This window comes from Bacillus rossius, chromosome 13 (genome assembly GCF_032445375.1).
Source record: "Bacillus rossius redtenbacheri isolate Brsri chromosome 13, Brsri_v3, whole genome shotgun sequence".
Classification (NCBI taxonomy): domain Eukaryota; kingdom Metazoa; phylum Arthropoda; class Insecta; order Phasmatodea; family Bacillidae; genus Bacillus; species Bacillus rossius.
Window position 1 is genome coordinate 40,046,989 of NC_086340.1, and position 21,385 is coordinate 40,068,373.

General features: G+C 35.8%; 1 protein-coding gene across 2 annotated transcripts in view; it reads right to left on the reverse strand.

The window, feature by feature from the left end:
• LOC134538461 (splicing factor 3B subunit 3) overlaps positions 1 to 21,385 on the reverse strand; it is a 143,526-nt gene that overhangs the window by 53,024 nt on the left and 69,117 nt on the right. For both annotated transcript variants that reach the window (XM_063379791.1, XM_063379792.1), the window contains 2 exons: positions 13,810 to 13,961; positions 3,327 to 3,482 (listed from right to left, as the gene is read on the reverse strand). In XM_063379791.1, coding sequence (XP_063235861.1) covers positions 3,327 to 3,482; positions 13,810 to 13,961 — 308 coding nt within the window. The remainder of the gene's footprint in view (positions 1 to 3,326; positions 3,483 to 13,809; positions 13,962 to 21,385) is intronic.

A 21,385-nucleotide genomic window follows, 5' to 3' on the forward strand; every position in this document is an offset into this window, starting at 1 on the left:
TATTGCTGTACTTAGTGTAATACTCCTGTATTTTGTGTTGTTTTACCTATACTTTTTAATTTAATCAATCCATGCGTAATTTTTACAAAGTGAAGATGATTTCCTGCTTATAACATTTTTTTATGTTGGTCCCTTGGAGAATGTTATAACAGGGTTGTACTGTACTCCAATGCAATGCTTTTCAAAACCTAAATTTCTTGTTCTGTACTTTACTAGACATGAATACAACCCTAGCATCCATTTCCTTATAACGTTAGCATGCATGATATACACAACATAAAAAATAAGATATAACAACATACCACTAAAGAAAAGTAAACTACACAAATAGTTTGGGTGTAACATTAAATAAATTGTAAGATTACATATAGTAAGCCAAACCAGCATCCACTACTTTTAATTATTTAATTTTTGATTATTAACCTTTTAAGGACGGATCCCGAAAATATTCGTACTTTTTTTACTATGGCCGAAAATCGGGCCCCGAGAATTTTCCGGAACAAAGTTCATGTCAACATGACGGGTCTCGAATTTATTCGTATAACGAAGTAAAGTGTGCTATACATCTTTTATGATGTCATCTATGGTTTGGCCCTAGAATACAAATACCGGAACATTGTTTCCGTTATTTACATCTTCTCTACACATGTTTATCTATGGCTATTGTTTGGATCCCGACCGTGGTGTGTTGGTAAATAAACACAGTGGAGTAATTATATTATTGTTGCTGTTGTGGAATATTCCATAGTTGACGAAACATGTTATAGTGTAAGTTATACTTATTTTACAGCTATAAAAACATTTTCCCGTGGGAAAGACTTGTAATTCCACACATGTCACGTAGGCCACTGCCGCCAAAAAAAAATCTCGGCGAAGAAATTTGTGTAAATGAAGAAAGTGAATGTAGCAAGACATTTTCGGAAGAAACAGATGCTGAATCAAAATTGGAGGATTGGGCGGCTGGAAAAGCAGGCCTACAGGTAGGCCTGCAGGCAGACCTATGGAAAATAATGTATTTACATGGAAAGAAGGTAACTTTGTGCCCACTGTACATGCTTTCGATAATAAAATGTCTGGAATTTTGGATGACAATGTTACTGAAAATACATTCTATCGGGAATTCTTTGAATTCTTTTTTTCCCCAGATATGTTAGGTTAAATAGCTGCGGAAACTAACCGGTATGCAATGGAAAACATTCAGAATATCGGTGATCCAGGAACTAGCAAACAAAAGCCATGGACTGATACAGACTTTGAGGAAATGTATGTTTTTCTTGAAGTTACGTTCCTATTCACAAGACAGAAAAAAACTCCATAAAAGAGTACTGATCCACTGATCCTCTCATACACACACCAATATTTGGTAACACTATCTCGTGACAGGTATATTCTGTTACTGAGATATTTGCATTTTTGTTTCAATGAACTGCAGCCAGTTGGAGAGAGACTATAAAATTCAGATGGTTATCAATGACTTGAAAAGAAATATGCGTGAGGTTTATTACCCATTTCAGAACCTGGTAATTGAAAAAGAACTTGTACTTTACAAAGGTCAACTATCATTTCAACAGTACATTCCCAGTAAGACATAGATTCTGCATAAAATTTTTAACAGGGTTCATCATAGACTTCAATATTTATACAGGTCAAAGCACAAACATCACCCTTTTAGTTATGCTAGGTACTTCAGGATGTTGCTTAGTTCTGTCCAGTCAGTGAGAAAAAGTACAAAATGGTACAAAAAAATTTTTTTTTTCAATTTGTAGACTTTGCATTGTTGAATGCATATGCACTTTACAAAATGAAAACAGGAAACAAAATAAGTCTGGCAGACGTTCAACTCAAAGTTGTCTCAGAACTCTTGGAGAAGTATGCAAAACCATCTGAGGACAAAGCGAGGTAGGCCATCACTGCGAGAAGCACCGACAAGACTTTTGGGGCAGCATTTTCTAGAAACAATACCACCTACTGAAAAGAAAATGCACCCTAGCAAGCCATGCAGAGTTTGCTCACAAACACAAAACGAAAGGAGACGCGATACCTGTGTGAACAATGTGCTGTTCCCCTGTGTCTGATACCATGTTTTAAGAAATATCACACACTCTCAAAGTTTTAAAATCAAAGACAGTAAATAAATTTCAACAGTAAATTAATTTTTGTATAAAATTAGCAAATTCCAAAAAAAATAATTTTTTTTTTAAATTTTTTGTTACCAAATTTAGCCTAATACATGTTTTTGTCACATGCCATAATCAGTACTTAAAGGGTTAATAATCAGAAAATACAATTTTAAAAATATTATCACACCATCTTGTGAGATTTAAAACAGTAACGGCCAAGTTAGAATATGTTACAGTTGAAAAGTTCGTCAAAACTACAGGGCAACTAGAACTAACAAACTTCAATGTGAACACATGTACTAAATTCATTCTACAGTTTTCTTTTGTAATTATTTGGTTTGTTTGTAAAACTAAAAAAAACAGGAAATATTGTTGGAATATCCCTAAGGCTACCCGACAGATATGCATGTTTACTACAGTGGGTAGTGATCTCTAGGGGTGGCCACACCAAATCTCATATGAAATTCCCTAACTTTTCCAATTTTTTTCCCGACCCTTATTCTGCACTCTTACGCTAATTCACTTTTAAAAATTGATCAGCAATGTGGTACTCCAAACATAAACAAGGAGGTTTTACAGATCATGAACTAATTCAGATGATATGACACCAGATGGTATAGTGAACACCTTATACTTTCAAAATTGCTTGAACAGAAGCAACATGTCATGGTCCACTTTGTAGAAAATGGAAGGGATTGACAATTGGCCAAGGATTGAACTACATCAGCAAATCTATGAAAGAACTAAAGAAATGTACATAGACTTCCAACATTATACAAGGTGATTCCAATTTTGATGATTAGTGTGTTTTAAAGAAGCATTGATATAAGTGGGACTGGTTCAGCATGTTGTATTGAGATTCTCAGAATATAATAAGAATGAACTACCATTATGATTCTAGATTCAAAGCAGTTTACTGAATAAATATGCAAAAAGACTTGCGAGTGAATGAAGTAAAGAAGCCCTAGAAATGAACAGATGTGCCATGCAGCCTACAATAAACCAAGTATAGCTACAAGCAGCAGGGACAGCAGCAATATCTGGTCTGTTTTATAGGAAATGAAAGAACAGCAGTTTTTCGACACCTGCTGAGTGTTGCTTCTATTCTATTCATTTTAAAACTGACCCAATACAATTAATTTTACAAAAAAAAAAATGTATAAAAACAGAGAAAGGTAGACTAGTTACTGTTGTGAGGACACTCACGGGATCCATTTCAAAATAGACCAGCTCGCCTCCCGTCAGAGCAATCACCACCTGGCGCTGGTTCACAGCACACTTCACAATCATCTTCTTGCCCGGAGTCTTCCACTCGTTTATACGCTTGTCTGCACGAATGTGTCTGATCCCATCGGGATAGATCTGCACGCAAAAAAAAAAGCAATTATTTGTAAATACACCATCTTAAAAACATGCTGCACACCTGTTTACTTAAACAATAAAAAGCATTTAGAATAATGACATCAAAGAATTTTGTCAACCTTAAATCTAGAACCGTGTAATCCCAGTTATTCCCAAAAAAGTGGGAATGTGGTTTTCCCGTAACATCAAGCTGGAAAATGTTAATTTTCCCTCTTCCTAATTTTATGCTGGTAGTGTACATGTCCATGAGCCAAACTTATTGAATCATTTCCAAAGAGAGCACTGTATTAATCTTAATACATCCACGGGACTATTTTCCGAAAACAAATTAAGAGGTAACAGAAATAGCTGGCAGGTATGTTGATGGAAGCAGTTAAATGAAAGAAATAAAAAAACCTTCTAACTTTGTGAGGTAAAAAAATTTCATCAACTTATCAAAAGTTAAATTTTTTTAAAACAGACCAACTAAATTTATAATGCTATCTAATTGGCTGCATGCCACCTGATTGAAGAATGGACAGGCGACAAATGGATGCGATGTATATTTGCACTAATTATTCTTTAGTACTAGGGATGGGGCGACCGAATCCAATATCCACCGAATCCTAGGGATTCGAAGCTTCGGCGGGTCTGATATAGGATTCGTCAAAGGATTCGGTTTTTTACTATTTACGGAAAAAAAAATACAGTAAAACTCGCCTACGAGGTCCCGCATGGTAGGTTTTTCCGTATAAAGCGTTTAAATTGCCCGAGGTCTCATCATTTACGCCATTAAATGTGTGATATAAAGTCCGTTTTTTTCTGAAACTTCCTGACTTAAATAATGGCGCACGTAAATATAAAGAAAAGACAAATGAACAACATACGAAGAAATATGGATGATGTACCATAGCTACAGTACAAACCCAATAGTTATTTTAAGATTATTACCATAAAAAGAACTAAAGATTCTTTGTAGAATACCATAATTACTACAGAACCATGATAGCTACCATATTTGCACTATAGTTACCGTAACAACCGAAATGTATATTTACTGTGATAGTAATGTATTATTTATTTATGACATATTAAATTAAAGAACATTGTTGAAAAAAAAAAAGGATGTTAAACTTTGATATGTACGGTTGGCACATGTTGCTAAGAAATAATGCGAACTGAAAGAATGCAGTTCTACTACGAAAAAAGAAAAGGGTACTTGTGGATTTTTAGGTTATGGCAGTCTCTTTCGTTTTTTTAGTAATATCGGCCGAAAATTAACACTCGTACTGTATCGGAAGTCGGCAGAAATGCCGATTCAACTAAATATTGGCAAAATACGCTTCTTCAATACAGCTCTACAATTAATGACGAGTAAACATATTTCAGACTTCAGGATATTGAAAAAGACTTTAATTTCCATGTAGGTTTATTGTGTATGTTTTTTTTGCAAGTGTAAATTGAATGAAGTAAAATGCTTTTATTTTTATTACTTTCAATTGATTAAACTTTAATGACCAGTTACAGATATTTATGACACTAATTTTGAGGTTAAGCAATTTTACTAAAGCATTCCAGCCAAGCAGGTTGCCAGCGAGAGACGCTTCTCTTCTGCTGGAAACACACTTTCTCCAATCGTAGAGCTAATTTAACTCCTGAACGTGCAGAACAAATTATTGTTCAGCATGATAGATTAAAGAACAGAATTTAATACTCTGTGACAATCTCTCAGAATTATTGTGCTGAAAAGTGGAAATGAAACAATGTGAATGTACTTTTCAAACAACATTATTTTTGGTGCTAAGTTTGTTGAAGCTCAGTAAGCACTCCAGAAAAATTGACAAGGATGAAATTTTTCCAAAGATATGTTACATTTACACAAACATATACTTGGTTATGTTAGTTGGATGATATCAGTTACTTATGAACCAATGGAAACAGGTAAGATTCAATAAAAAAAATGTTTGTTTTTTTCTAGCAGTGCAAAATGTAAACACACTCAGTAAATAGTTACCTAAAATTAATAAGCCCACTTCATTTTAATACTTTTTTCAACATTATACTAAGTTTAAGATAAAAATAATTTCCCAAAAGTGTAACTGTACCACAAAAGCTCGAGCTCGGCTCGAAGTAAAATTCTTAGGCTCGCAGACCTATAGCTTATTTATAGAAAAAATTCTAACCGCTAATCTGTACTAAAACTGAAATTTCTCAAGAAATTTTTTTTGTCTTTATATACACTTATACCAGAAATGTACCAAACTACATGTGATAAGGTCAAGGGACTTTAGTGCAAGCAGAATACATCTCACTTACATTAGATATGTGGACATCATCTGTTAAAAGATTCGGGTTTGGGTTCGAGATTCAGCAATTCCAGTCGAGGATTTGAGTTAGGATTCGGATTCGAGGAAATCAGGATTCGCCCCATCCCTATTTAGTACAAAACAGAGTGCACTATCACAGCTGTAAATGTATGTGAATAATGCCTAAATTACTATGTCTTGCTTAAATTCAAGATGAACACATGAGAACATTGCAGTGTTAATTTTTAAAATGTATAAGAGCACTTATAAACACAAGACACCAAATTGGCAATGAATAAATCATTTTCGGTCTATATTTTAAGGTAATACTAGCACTAACATGAACAGAGACCCACCACAAAATTATTCCAAACCCCACTTACGGATGTCCTGCCATCCAAAAAATTAATACATTTATTTTTCTTCTGCAGCAGAATCACTTTCACTTAGTTTTGCTGCCGCAGTTGTTTGATAGCTTTTGGAACGTGAGATGCAGATGTGGCACGTTACTAAAAACTGAATACTAAAATTTTGCCCTGCAAAAAGTGTAACATACAATAATTGAGGTTAACGTTGCATTTATGAAAAATATTTAGTATGCGTTTCTTCAGCTATTTATTTTAAATCACAATTTTAGGCTGTCAGAAGTAATGGAACACAACCTTACTGTTGCCATATTCTTTTTCATTGTATGTTTATTATCTTTCAACCAAATATGGAAAACATTTTTTCCAACGATAAAAAAATGCATACAGAAAAGGATTTCACTGCAATATATTACACAAATGACGTTTAAGACACAATGTTTCTATGGATTGTTACGTATATTTACTTAATTTTGCTTTTCTTTCTGTTTAAGTCTACTTGTTTTTTTTTTTGATGCAAGAAACAGGCAATCTGTTTTCATGAGCTGTTTTAAGGAATGAAAATATCAGCCTCTTAAGGTTTAAAAAGGAATACAAATGGATATTCTTTAAGTTAATAGAAAAATGTGTGATATTTAAGTGACCCATGTAAATTTTTTTAAAAATATTATGACTTTTTAATTAACAGTAAGAACTCCAACCCATGTTCAGGCATTAAAATGTGAGAACAGTGAAAGTTTCTAACTCTTTAGGGAGGAAAGTTTCAACATAATATTTTTCATACAAATAATAGGTTTTCACAAACCAAATTCACACATAAAAGTCCATCTACAAAAATGTTTGGCAACTTCAAAACTTGAAACTTAAATTTCACCTCAGACATTCGAAGCCATCACAAGAACAATAGTCTTCTGGTAGAAACCGCGAATGATTAGATTTCCTCATCACAGGTGAATTTTTTTTAATTTGTAACTAAAGTTCTAATTATTACTACAAAAAAATTTATTCTTACCACACACAATCTACACCAAAAATTAATGCCTACTTTAATTTCATCTCACATTCAAAGCCATCACAAGTCCATTCAAGTCTGTTGGTAGAAACAGCGAATGTTTGATCTCATCACTTATGAAAATTATTTAATTTTCATATACAGTGAATAACCATCTAAAGAAACCAAATTTATTCTAACCCCCACCCTCCTCACACACGAACTGAATTCATACCTTGAAACTAATTTCACCTCAGACATTCGAAACCATCACAAGAACATTCTGTCTTCTGGTAGAAACCGCGAATGTTAAGTTTCATCATCACTGGTGAAATTTATTTAATTGGAAAATATAGTTATAATTACCATCTAAAGAAACAAAATTTATACAACCATCTGCCCCTTACTACATACTAATATCACCTTAGACAATAGAAGCCATCAAAAGAGTCTTCTGGTAGGAATACCAAATGTCTGTTATCACTAGTGAAATTTATTTTGATAATATAGATAGAATAACATACCTGCCAACTTGGCAAGAACACCACCAGTAGGATTTAAAAAACAAAATTTTTTTATAAATCATACACAATGTTTCAATCAGTAATGCTGATATAAGATTCAATAAGTCCAGCATTATTCGAAAACACAATCGTTTAATGTATGCATTTGTTAAAATATTTTAAAAGCTGAATTTTTCAAAACAATTTTACTTGTAATAATTACTATATATTCATGTGTTCTCCATGATGTATGAAAAATTCTGAAAAATGCTTTATGCTTACAAGTGTTTAATTTAGTTTTTTTGATAGTTAATTAATGACTGAATAGAAAGTGGTGCAATAAACTAAATTTCTGATACCTATGTGTTATGATGTGAAATCAACAAAGGTTTCAGAACTAAATCAGTTTATAAAAAACCATCCTCTCAGTCAGAAGTATATATTGATTTAATTAATTCTGATAAATGATATAAGAATAAGTGAAGAATTCCATTAAAATTCACAAATAATTTAAATATATATCGTGGATTGTAATAAGATAATAGAACATTTCATAAATTAGTAAAAAAACAAACAGAATATTGCTTATATTCTATAGTTTATAAGATACAATAAAAACTACTATCCTACAAGTGAACTGACATAAAACTAGAACATTAAGATTAGTGGTGGTGTTTAGCAAATTAGTTAAGAAAGTCCACTGCGTTGACCAAGGGAAGGATCTAAGGAAGTGACTTCCAGCTTTGAATATATATACTGTATAGAAGTCGCCAGCCCAGGTTAAAATTTCTAATACGGTTTTGAGGTAGTTGGTTAATTCACCGCCGCAATCGCCACCATCTCTAGGGCATCAACTTGTGGTGGTCCCAAGAGGACAAGTGTCGAACTCTTCAAACATCCCTTCCCCCTCCCGTTGAACGACGTTGAGCTGCAGTGAATGATGGATGAGGGGTGCGGGGTATGACAGCAGGCGACAGCGCTGTGCTCTAACGTGTAAATAACTAAGACGATACAGGGCGTTACGACAGCGCACTGCAGCGGTGAAGTTCCCAAGCTGCTCATCATACGATTCTGAAAAACGTAGAGTAAAACCCTATCCACTCGCGACTTCTATACAGTATATATATTCAAAGCTTCCAGTGACCATCCTGAGAGCCATCTAAAGCTGAATCCAACTTCGGACCCAGTTCGTCAAATCAACAAATGAAAAACCCAGGAACCAGGACAGGAACGTGGTTCATGACTAGTACTGTTGCTGGAAGCTGCACGATACATAGATTGTTCTTCAGGATCGTTGAATAGTTCTGTTCAATATCACAATGCTAAAAATACTGTTTGATTATTAAAGGTTTCACTGGCCTGATATCCAAGCTAAATAAAATTCATGTCTAATGCTAATGAATTTGTAATATGTTAACTTCTTGGTTCAATCAAATCATTTTGCTACTAATGTTGCCAACTGATTCAACTTACTATTCAACCAAATGAGAAAAGCTAATCTTAAATGTTGAATCAGAATGTTGAATTTGCTTGTTCACATGAATTTGAGTAATTTAGACTCAGCAGTCGGGATCTTCAAACATTGAGCTAACAGATCATGCAATTATATTTTAGAATAAAAGTTTCAGAATAAGTAAACAAATTTTTAGATTAACCATTTAAAAAATATATATCTGTGATTGTATTTTTGGTACTGACAGAATTGTGCAACACACTGAAACATTAGTAATTCTGACACAAGTTGTATCTATTTAGAACTTAATATGCTATTTTCTGGTGGAAATCCCTTTGCGAACCATTAAATGGAAAATGTGTTGTTCAAGAGATAAAATTAAAAATAGTGATGGGTCGAGACTCGAAAAATCGAGCGAGTCGAGTCGAGCCGGCGAAACTAAACTCGACTCGAAAACCGAGTTGATTATGATCGTGTCCTCGAGTCTCGTCAAAGTTTAGTTTTTGGCTCGACCATAATGTTGCACAATTTCCAATCGTGAAGGTACTTATCTGAAACCATGGACTTTAAAATAAAATAAAATGTATTATTTAGGCCTACCTAGTGGAAAACCTCTGATCCAAAACTGAAAACCTTGAAAATAAGTTCGGAATATTATTTATTTTCGATCGTGTATAACCGCAAACAGTGCATCCCATCATTCAATATGCACTTAATATGTCTAATTCCAACAAAATACCTTTATTTAACTATAACGGAATTAAAAAATGTTCTCTAGATTCAGTCATGAACAAGACCGCGAACATCGTTAATATTTGGGCAGCTTTGGAAGTAAATAATATTTACTACTAAACACTAGATAGCCGCCATTTTAACTCTGGGCCAATGGCCTACGTAAGTCATCTTACAGCCAGGGAATGTTGCCATTTTGACAAATCGATATCAACAATAATTGAAATCTCCAACCAGTTTTCCATGGCCGAACGGAAAATTGAGGCTGTTGATGTTTATGTTTAAACTTGAAAGTAAGGTATGTTTGCGTCGCCAGCGTCGTATTAATCATAAACCGTTTAGTATTAGTGGAATGGATATGTTTGTACGGCTTGGGACGTCACAAAGTGACGAACAGAAATCAAGAGCAGAGATTTGGGAATTTTTTGAAAAAATTGATCAGACAGCTAGATTCAAGTGCTGCAAAAAAATTTACAACACTCCGTCATCAACAACTTCAAGTCTGATTCGTCACTTGGATGTGCATTGTTACTGAAGTGTCAGTATGAAGATAAAAAAAAGACAAAAATCAAAATGTGTAGTGCAACCTTCAATAATTATATTATATTGAGAAATATTTAACTTATATTTATTTCGCTCATCATTCTGCCACTTGAACCTCGACAAATTTCCATGAGTTTGGCTCGAGTTCAACTCGAAGACAAATTTCTATGAGTTCGACTCGAGCTCGACTCGAAGATAAATTTCTTTGTTTAACTCGAACTCGACTCGATGCTGAAATAGGGTGACTCGACCTATCACTAATTAAAAATACTTAACATCACAACTGAATTATTTGAGATAACTTCGCTAAACTTAAATTTCACCTCAGACATTCGAAGCCATCACAAGAACAATAAAGTCTTCTGGTAGAAACCGCGAATGATTAGATTTCCTCATCACAGGTGAAATTTGCAAAATGCATGGTTCGAGTCTTGTTCACACTTGGTGTAACATGGAAATGGTTCTGAATTCGCCGACCTAATACCTGTCCATTGTTTTTTTCCTGTTCATGGACACTATGAAAGCAAAAACATACTATTTAAATAATTTCATGCACAAGAATTAACTGCTGAACATGTACAGAACATTTAAATTGACCACCACATGCCACCATTCCCGCAACAGAACTAGACAATGTGAATAAATTTCCCTCTCTGTTTCACAAATAGGAAAGTAAAAAGGAATTAAACATCTGCTGTCCAGTTGGTCAGCTTGATATAGATCCGTTCGATACTTTTTGCTTTTTGTTTAAGTGGCAAAATGTGTCAAGATGAGCAGCAACATTGTAACGGACACAAAACAATAAAAAAAAATTCATTACTAGTAAAAAATGCTTCAAGTGAATTGTAAGCATGAAGAGTGTAAAATATTTAAAATTTCCATACAATCATAATCTAGATTATTTTATGTACATATTAAGAGAAAACTGTAAAAGTTGGCAGATACACAATTAAAAACAATATGTATAAACCAAATTTATTCTAACATCCGCCCCCTACACCTAACAGGTACTTTAATTTCACCTCAGACATTCTAAACCATCACAAGACCATTTAAGTCTTCTGGTAGAAACCGCGAATGATTCATTTCCTCATCACAGGTGAAATGTTTTTAAAAGGAAAACACATATTTGACATTAAAAAAAGTATTTTAACCACACACTTACTTCATAACTTAATACAGTGAAACCTCGTTTATTCGTTCCCGCATTGTAGAATTTCCCGGTTTTATTGTTCAATGTCAGTGGTCCCGAAAAAATCCCGCAAGAACAATGTTAAAAAAATCCCGTTTCCATCGTTTACGAATATTTTTTAACCCGGTTTAACGGGTTGAACTTTACAGGCTTTTTAACGATTTCACATTCAAATTCCCGAGAAATATTCCAGTTTACGCGTGTCTACACGACACGCAATACCATTTACATATGGCGGCCATTACTAAAAGAAAACGAATAAAGTGAGCATGATGCTGTTGCTAACAGGTTCACCAACTTCGATAAAACAACAGACGAAAGCTAACGCTTGCACGATAGTTCTTGCTTTGTGCGATAATCGACACAACAATATAACCGTGGTCGATATACTGTACATACTAGCCAAACGTAAACACGTTTCTATTTAGCGGCAGTGAAATCCTGCGAGAATAGACGAAATTGTTCATCCTAGCGTTTCCGTGGCCGGCCGTATATGCGCGAGATTTTCTTTGTTTACGGTAAATTAGCTTTACGCATTTAACTCTAATGCACGTGTGAAATTTGTAAAGGTTCATTGATATGTATCGGCCTACAAAAGAGGTTAAACCATTAAAGAGCGTTTAGAAATTATAAATGCAGTTGAAAAAAATCCAGGCGAAAAACGGGTTGATTTGGCAAAGCGCTATGGTATTCCTCCATCGACTCTTAATTCTATCTTCGCTAGAAGAAATGAGATTCGGAAACAAGCAAGTCAGTTCGGCCAGTCTTCAAAAAAACGGAAAATGGCAAGACAGTCGAAATACAGTGAGCTTGAGAAAGTTTTGTTTTCTTGGTTCCAGCAAGTTCGGGCATCAAACATCCCAGTGGATGGCACATTTTGTTCATTTAAAAAAATTAAGGAAGTAGTGAAACCCCTTATTTACGTTACCGTTATTTACATTTTCCCGTTATTTGCACTATATTCTTCAGGTCCCGTTTGGTTCCCATTTAATCCAATACAATACTTTCACGCGAATTAAGTCTCAAAAATCTAATCCATCCCGCTATTTACATCACGTAACAACGATAGTAGGCCTAAAAACATTGTGAAAAACGTAACTTTTATAGTCGGCAGTGAACATTTTAAATCGCAAAATAAACATATTTTATAACATGAAAAGTTGCTTTTATTTCTAAACATATAATAATTTAAGCCTAGGCGTGTAAAAGTCCGAGTAATTATAGCAGAAGGCAATCTAAAATGTACTCGGGAAAAACGTAAACTCACGAATGTATAAACGTTCTGTTACTATATTTATGTCACAACTTAGCCGAAATACTGGTACGAGACATAAACCTCACTAGATAAAATGAGCGGAGTCTTGGTAACTGTTTTAAACGTATTTTATAATTTCGGAAGTATTGTACAGTTGACGCATATTTTTTAAACTAACCATTTATATCTGGGGATCGTAAATAATTATTGGTATCAAGAAATAAAGGTGAACGTAAACTTGCACGGCAGCGAGAAAACTGGTGCGTATACCAATAAACTGGTATTAGAACTGGACAAAACTGGTACACGGGAGGTGGAGCTTATATTTTTTTCTGCTAAGCTCGCATCTATTGGCTGACTGCTGATGGAACGTCACGAGTCTGGGCGGAGCGTTGAGTGAGTTATACTGCGCATGCGCAGCTCAGACAACAGAGAGAGCCAGCCGGCGGGTACGTCGCGCCTTAACAGCTGATTGAGTACGATGACCTTTCTCCGCGCACGGCGCGTTATTGACCGTAAATGTCCAATTTGCGGCCCTTTTATATAAAATTTTATTACTGTGGTGCAATGCGTATGTGCAATGTAGCCCGCATTTGTTATGAACGCTGCAGGATGCGACTGTATTTTAATTAACTTTTAACGTATTTCTTACTTTTCCCTTTATTTACACTTTCCCGCTTTTTACACTTTTTTACTTTGTCCCCATGAAAAGCGTATATACAGTGTGCTCCTGGTATCAGTTTATGGAAATACCTAACTGATTCACTGAAAGTTTTTGCAATAGTACATACATTGTGCATTTGGTAACTTTAGAGTGTGTTCCCACATTGTAGGATTTCCTGGATTATCCGTTTTTTACTCATGGTCCATTGGAAAACGGATAATCAGGGTTTCACTGTACTTTAAATATACCCCGAGACATTTAAAGCTATCAAAATAATCTTCACAGCTGGTAGAAACTGACAATAAGATTCATTAATTACCAAGATGAATTAAACAGGTAGCTACCTGCATCAACGCCTCCTCTCCCAGAGCGGAGCAGGACAGGGTCGGAGTGGTCCCCAGGAAGCCAGAGTCCGTCACCTCCTCCACAGTCTCCCCGATAGACAACACCAGTGTCGCATTCACAAATGATACTATGATGTATGCGTCATAATCCTCTGCAACAGAACAGAAGTGACTCTTGCAAAACATACTGCTATGCATACAGTTGCCAAACTTATTTTAATATCCTTAATGTACATTTTTTTTTTAAGTACAGGATCACTCAGTACTCCACTAGGCGATGCAGAAACCACAATGAGCTTGCAGGCCCCATGACCCCTGTTCCCCTGTAACTTCATGGTGACAAGGAAAAATATCAACATTTGACAGCGAATCTAATGTAGCTAAAAAAAACTTGTAGCATCCTTTATGGCAGGAACTGCACTTTGTACCTGGTGTTTGTTCTTTAGGCACTGCAAGTGTTCTTGAAGCTGACCCCAACTTTCCACTTGACCGCAACACTTCCTCCAGAAGCCAACACTTCCTCTCTAGCGCCAATAACAATGCTAGCATTCCAAAACCATCGAAATATTTTGCATGGCATCCAAAATGTTTAGTTCAAGGTTTATGCTCAAGCTGATGAACTCAGTAACAAGTAGACAAGGTCATTAGTTCTTGACACTAAGGACAATAACGTAGTCAAAAGGTAAAAAAATCTTGTGTTAGCAGGCACACACATTGATTTCACTTCAGACAACTCAAACCCTTCAAAACAATATTCAGCACATCTGTTCGTAAGATCATGGCATGAGTCTTTCCAGTTTTACAAACCATTCTAAGAAATTATGGTAGTGACCCAGGCAGGTGAATGAGTAATCACAAGCCTGGTGATTTTTTCAAACGTAGAAGTTTCTGACACACGAAAGATCAACTATGTATTCCTCATTAGTTTCACCACAAATAGACCATAACACACACTTCAATGCCTTTCCTTCCCAAAGTACTTTCCTCCCTATCCAGCCAATTTCTTATTTTGTCAACACGTTTAAAAACATTCTCATAATTTCCATATTAATAACTTCAGGCTGTACAAACTGCAACCAATCTTTAATTTTGCTCACATCCACTTCTGTGACTCACCACATAAAAGTTTTCAAACCAGATTATTGCGAACCTTCAAACTTTGCAGCCAGTCATTGCTCAATTCTTAAAGCAATCCAGGCAACCATGTTCTGAACCAAAAGTCTCACAACCATCACATTTCTTGCTCAAAATTAATGGTACCAATGCAGTATATAGTATTCCAGAGTTTCAATTTTTACAGTTGTGACAATTCAAGACCTCTCCAACTAGTTATCTTAAGAGTTTGCAAACTCTTGCTCTGTCACGGTTGCTACACGCTTTGAATTCAAAAAAGTTCAAAGCTCTGTTCCATACTATCATTCTTCAAACTTGAGATAGCTGCCACAACACTTCTATTGTTGCTGTTAAAATATTCCCTGAACTAATTATGTATTAACTTGAAAATCTTCAGTTTCCGAAACCACCAACAGCACGAGTGAACAATTCTGGGTGATGTTCGTGAGGGTTGTAAAACATCATGATCATTTTCTTTTAAGCATTAATCAGTATGTAAAATAACTTAAAAATAAGTACTTCTTAAACCCTTCAAGCAAGGCATAAACAATAATTGTAAATAGCTTTTTTAATTGTTGACAGCATCTGGAAAAATGACTTAAACGAAACCTAAACTTAAAAGGCCTCAGAATGCTTACCATAACAGAAGGTAGGACAGCATCACTGTTAGAATTTTCAAGGTGGTGGGAGCATAACGTGTTTTATCGCATAATCGTTGCACATTTTATACTAAAATCAAGTTTGACAGTAGGGGTTAGAGCAGAAATTTTTTGTTTGTTATGTAAAGTCATTCATAAAAACAAAAACCATTCATGCAAGTACGTTTATTTAAAACATGTGGTATATAAAAGCACGCTGAACAATTAAAATTAATAAGTCATGCTATGAAAACCTTTCAAGTTTAAATAGAAAAACAAAATGTGAATGTGAGCCTAAACTGTAACTATCATCGCATTACACATAACGAAAGAGCGTGGGCCAACAAATGCTAAACATGGTTGCTACAGAAATAGAATCTTAGAATTCCCTGACTTTTCCCTGTTTTCCAGAAATTTAAGAGAAGAATTCCCTGACTTTCTTATGAAGTACATACCATAAATATTAACGTGCATATGATTAAATGTAATATAAAAATTTCAACATGAGTTAAAATAAGGTTTTTTTATTGTTATTTTGACGGCAGAATTGCGAATGTGTTTTTTTCCTTCGACATGGCTGGCGAGAGCTCTTCGGCCCATATTGCTGAGTTGAATACTTTTGTAGCACAAAGTGCAGTACGCAGAATTTTTTAGCAGAGGGTTTGATATGCTGAAACTGTGACTCATTGAGCCAATTCTCCTGAAAAGTACAGTAAACTCTCGATTATCCGTGTTAATTGGGACCTTCCGATGCCCGGATAATTGAATGCCCATAAGAAAACCCGGATAATCCGTTTCACCACTTAAAAATGGTGTATTTACTGGCAAAAGAGTGTCTCTTCAGTAGAATTCTATGAGTACAAGCAAAGGCTTTGTATACAGTGTCCCCGCTTAAACAAAACTGTTTTGCCGCCATCCTTCTCCTGTCCCCTTTATTGCTACGGGAGGGAGAGAGGGAGAGAGGGAGAGAGGGAGAGCGGCGGCAGTCCCAACTCAGCATCTCCCTCAACCCTTTTAACAACCTATTATCGGGGGTCACTACAAAATAAGGGATTGAACCACAGCACAATATTATACACCTTTTTTCCCCCTTACAGCTATTGCATTTTATTTTTCTACCTCGCGCGGCAAGATATTGTTTCTTGTTAATTCCGCCTATTAAAATTAGGATGCACTTTACAGTCATAACTACGAGTATGGTATACTACGAGACCTTCGAAGTTACGAGAGTTTTGAAATGCACCGTCAGTTTGACTACGTAAATAGTAATCCTAAACTAATCTGGTTATTACGAGTGCTTCCTTGTTGGCTCTTTCGTAAGAAAGAGTGATTTAAATGGCATCTTCAAACAAGGAAAAATACCATTAGTTGGAAGGAAAAAAAAAGGTTCACGCAATAAACAAAGGCTTCAAAGCCGTGGCTATGCTGGCGCCAGGGCTGGGGACCTGTGGTGGTGTGGGGGGAGGAAGGGGTGTCTGGTGGCGAACAAAATGCTCCCTTTCTCTCTCTGTCTGTCTGTCTGTCTGTCTGTCTGTCTGTCTGTCTGTCTGTCTGTCTGTCTGTCTGTCTGTCTCTCTCTCTCTCTCTCTCTCTCTCTCTCTCTCGGCGTTTTCAAGAAGCCCTCCCCCTCTCATTGTGTTACTGGCTGCTTCGGCCGGTAGAGGGGAAATTCCTAAACCAGAGAGCCCTGTTCCTTTTGTGTGTGTGTGAGACCTCGTTGCGTGCGTGTGCGTGGGTAGATGTTTTCATGCTTTTACGTTTAGAAGGCCCTGCCACACTGTCTGATCTACTAGCAAACTGCAAAAGTTTCTCTTCACTTTTATTAATGTCTAGCACGGTTTGGATTACAATTTTATATTCCTGTGCTAATTTCGCGGCAGTTTCTCCTTTTCTTAACCTGTCCACAACTTCTAACTTCTCTGCTATTGTCAGCACTTTACGTTTCCTTTTACCAGACATGATTACAAAAACAAATAACGCTTGAAAAGAAAATGAAAAAGTTGGGTTGGGGGGTGGGGAGGGGAGTTGATCCGGAAGCAGCAGTCAAGGCATTCCTTTTTGGTTTAAAGTGTGACAAATTGACGGGTGAAGGAGGCGGTGGAACGAGGGTCTGAAGGGTCAGCAGTAAAAAAAAAAAAAAAGCTACACCCCGTCATTTTTTTACAACTTCATAAAAAAATCAAGCACGGATAACCCGAAAACCGGATAATCCAGGCCCGGATAATCGAGAGTTTACTGTAGTTTTCTTCGACATCTCTAAGCTAAAAAAAGTACATATTAATATTTTCAGGTTAGGTTAAAAAATTATTGTTTATGAATTCTTAAAAAAATATTACTACACAAATACAAAAACTATTACAAATTCACACCTAGCAATATAACGGGCATACTTAGAGAATTACAATAGCAGCATTACAACATGCAATACTCTTAAATTCTTACAATGTTAACTAACGATTCTGGGGGAAAACATGTTCAGTTATGCATATTTTTTATACACAATGTAAGTGTCATGCAACAAAACTCTCAGATTATAACGGTTGAAAAAACATAATTAAAAAAATAGTTAGAAAAATGCAAAAACATAACCGCACACAAAAGCCACGTGTTTTCGTATCAGCTTGGTAATTTTCAAAATGAGAATTGGTATTGCTTCTTTATCAAAATGCACTTTATTTTCTTATGATCACATCAAAAAATAACTTCACTTGAAACGCCTTTAAATTCACGTAATAAGCTTTGTACTCATCTTATTCCACGTGAAAATAGCCTTCAAAAGATGAACGACGCCATGCCCGTTCTTTAGTTTACTGCATGGAACGGAACAAAACACAAAGTCTCAAGGGCAAATTAAAAAGGATCAAAACACGAACAAATGAAGGCCGGGTTCGCTAGTGAACAAACAAGTACCTGGATTGGCCAGAAGTTATGGTGGGTGGTTGTAACAGCCTATTGCAACGGACAATCGTAGACCAAGTAAAAAAAAAAAGTTGCAGTTGCCGTGTGCCTAAGCAGCAGCCTTTTAGCGGAGTCGTTCAGTAGCGGTACGAGCGTATCAAAACAAAGTTGTTTGAATTATAAGCAACTTTAAAATTTCCAGAATTCGTAGAATTTTCCCTGACATTTCCCGGAATTCCCTGACCATTTTAATTTCCCAGACATTTCCCGGTTTTCCAGTCCTGTAGCAACCATGAGTTAACTCAGCTCTAGAGAGAATGCGCGGTGCAAGCAATCGGCGAGATGCACGAGATGAATATGGCGGCGACCGAGGCCTCCACAAACCGGCGAAATATCGGGCCCTCGGTCTCTGCATATTCCTACAGAAGCAGGCATTCATCAGAATTGATATTCAACTGTGTGCGCCCTCTATGCAGGAAGCAACATAACCAAACATAAATTATGCCAACTAGCGCTGGCTACAATTTTATGAGCGGTACACCGTGGCAACGCAGACGAACAGATAAACGTTACGGTATAACATTTTTATAAGAAAATGTACACATCAGACAACTTCGTATTTCAGTTAATAAAATATGTGGTAAAGTCCAAATAAATACTAGATTTCTAATTTAAAACACATAGTTTAATACAGAAAAGATACCTACACAAAGCGCTCTGAATAATAATATAATAATAATAATAATTTATTTTCCCTTTTTTTTTTTTACATTTTGTTAACAATATTCACTTAACCATGAAATTTAGCACTCACGAAAGCAAGCTTGTATGCGAGTGCATCTAGTCACTTTAAAATTACATGCGGTATTTTGACAACATGTAAACGTATAATAACTGAGAAATATATAAAATATAACCTAAGAAACCTTATACTAGTTTTATTAAGATAAAAGTTAAAAAGAGCAATATATTACAACTCAATAAAAATTAGTATTTTAAGTAAAGTACAGGTACGTAGTTATAACAATATATAAAACTTAAAATACTGAAGCCATCTCTATCAGGTAAATCATCTAGCCAAATATTAAGACATTTTTTTATTTGAAAATAATTTTTAGTTTTTAGTTTTCCAGTAAGAAAAACAATTTTTGGAAGTAAAAATTCTAAAGATCTCTGAGATATTGTTTTATGAAATAGAGGGATTAGTAAATTTATATTTTGTCTATGCTGTGTAGGATAGTTAGGATCTATAAAATTTAAATGATTTTCCCTTCGATACTTATTATTGCAGCTCTAATAAACAATCTTTTGATATCAAATACATTTAATAGTTTAAAAAGTTCCTTGGATTTTTTTTTTAAATAACTCCTAAAATAAGTTTATGAATAGTTAAAAGTGGCTTAATAGACATTTTACTCATCCCTCCCCCAGCCAGAATGCCATTCTGCATAACAAACTGAAAAAGTAAACCATTCCTATACCTTCAATAGATAATACAGTAGAACTTTTTTTACGTACCGGGATTTACGAATTCCCGTGATTAACGTATTTTTTTACTTGCACTGTCACGTTTCCTATAGTATTAATGCATTATTGTCCCGTTTTATGCGAAAGCATTTCCCGCAAATTACGTTGCAAAAGCACTGCATTTAATAGCAAACCATCAGAAAAATTTCGAAGGAACAATGAAAGTTGAAAGCTAACAGCGAGTACCTACTTCATTTATTTATTTATGTTAATTGCAAGTTTTCTTGGTCACGGCAGCTTCGTTGGCTATTGTAAACATTTTTTTTTGTGCCACTGGCCCTGTTGGACCATACGGCCAGAAATATAAACTTTGGTGACATGAAAATTAAGTACATATTACTCTATCCCCTTTGAACTGTAATAAATAATGCATAAAAAATAAGTTGTAGGAATGGGTCTTTACATAAAAATACAGTTGATTAGTATTCACTCGCGTAATGTCCGCCCTCGCATAATGTCAGCACCCATTATTTATATATCCTTAAAAGAAAAAATTTAAAATCCGCATTACGTCCGCACCAGTCGACTACGGCGGGCAACACAACTTTGGCCACCCCTAAAGGACGCAGTACGAATGGAAAATTGACGGCTCTGAAAACAAAGCCGTGACCTTGAGCTCTCCTTTCTCTCCTGTCCTGAAAGGGTGGGGAAATTCGTTGAACTGAACAAAGCACGGTAACGGTAAACACAGCTGACCAACACACACGCAAGTTCAAGGCATGAGTTTCGCGTCGAGTTTTGTAGTGTAGAGTACAGAATGGGTAAATATAAATCCTTCACTGCGCGGTTTAAATTAAGAGTTTTTCGTTATGCTGAAAGGGAAATTGAAGTGCACAAAAAAAGTGTTCGTCAGTGGCGGAAAATAAAAGAACAGTTGCAGTCAACAAATGCAACAAGGAGTGGATCAGTCTTGTTTTCTGTTGAGGTACGACACGCAGCGCAGCGTAAAAGAAACGTCAACTTCAATTAGTGTGTACCCTGTTTTACGTGTCTGGACAGAACAGAACCCCTCTTTGTTTACATTTGGTTGGAATCCCTCCCTTGGCCTTTCTTACGCTCTAAATGTTTCCTTCTTCCTCCTTCTCTATGTCACGAAGGCCATCAGATTAACGGGAAGAGGGGGGGGGGGGGAGTACAGAGCGCAGCAGATGTGGAACTGGTGAGTCACTGCGCTGTTCTCGCTGGTTCCCTACGCGCCGCAAGTAAGGATATGGTACGGCCAAAATATTGCAGCTGTGCCGTTAATAGCCGTTTTAATCCATCACATATTAATCACATTAATAAGGCACACGTAACCACACTTATTTTAGTGTAGCGCGTATTTTTTTTAATGTTCCGGCAGGTGCGAGACAGTTACCGGTGGCAATTACAGCAAAGTAAACATGGTCTAAGCCGGGTTG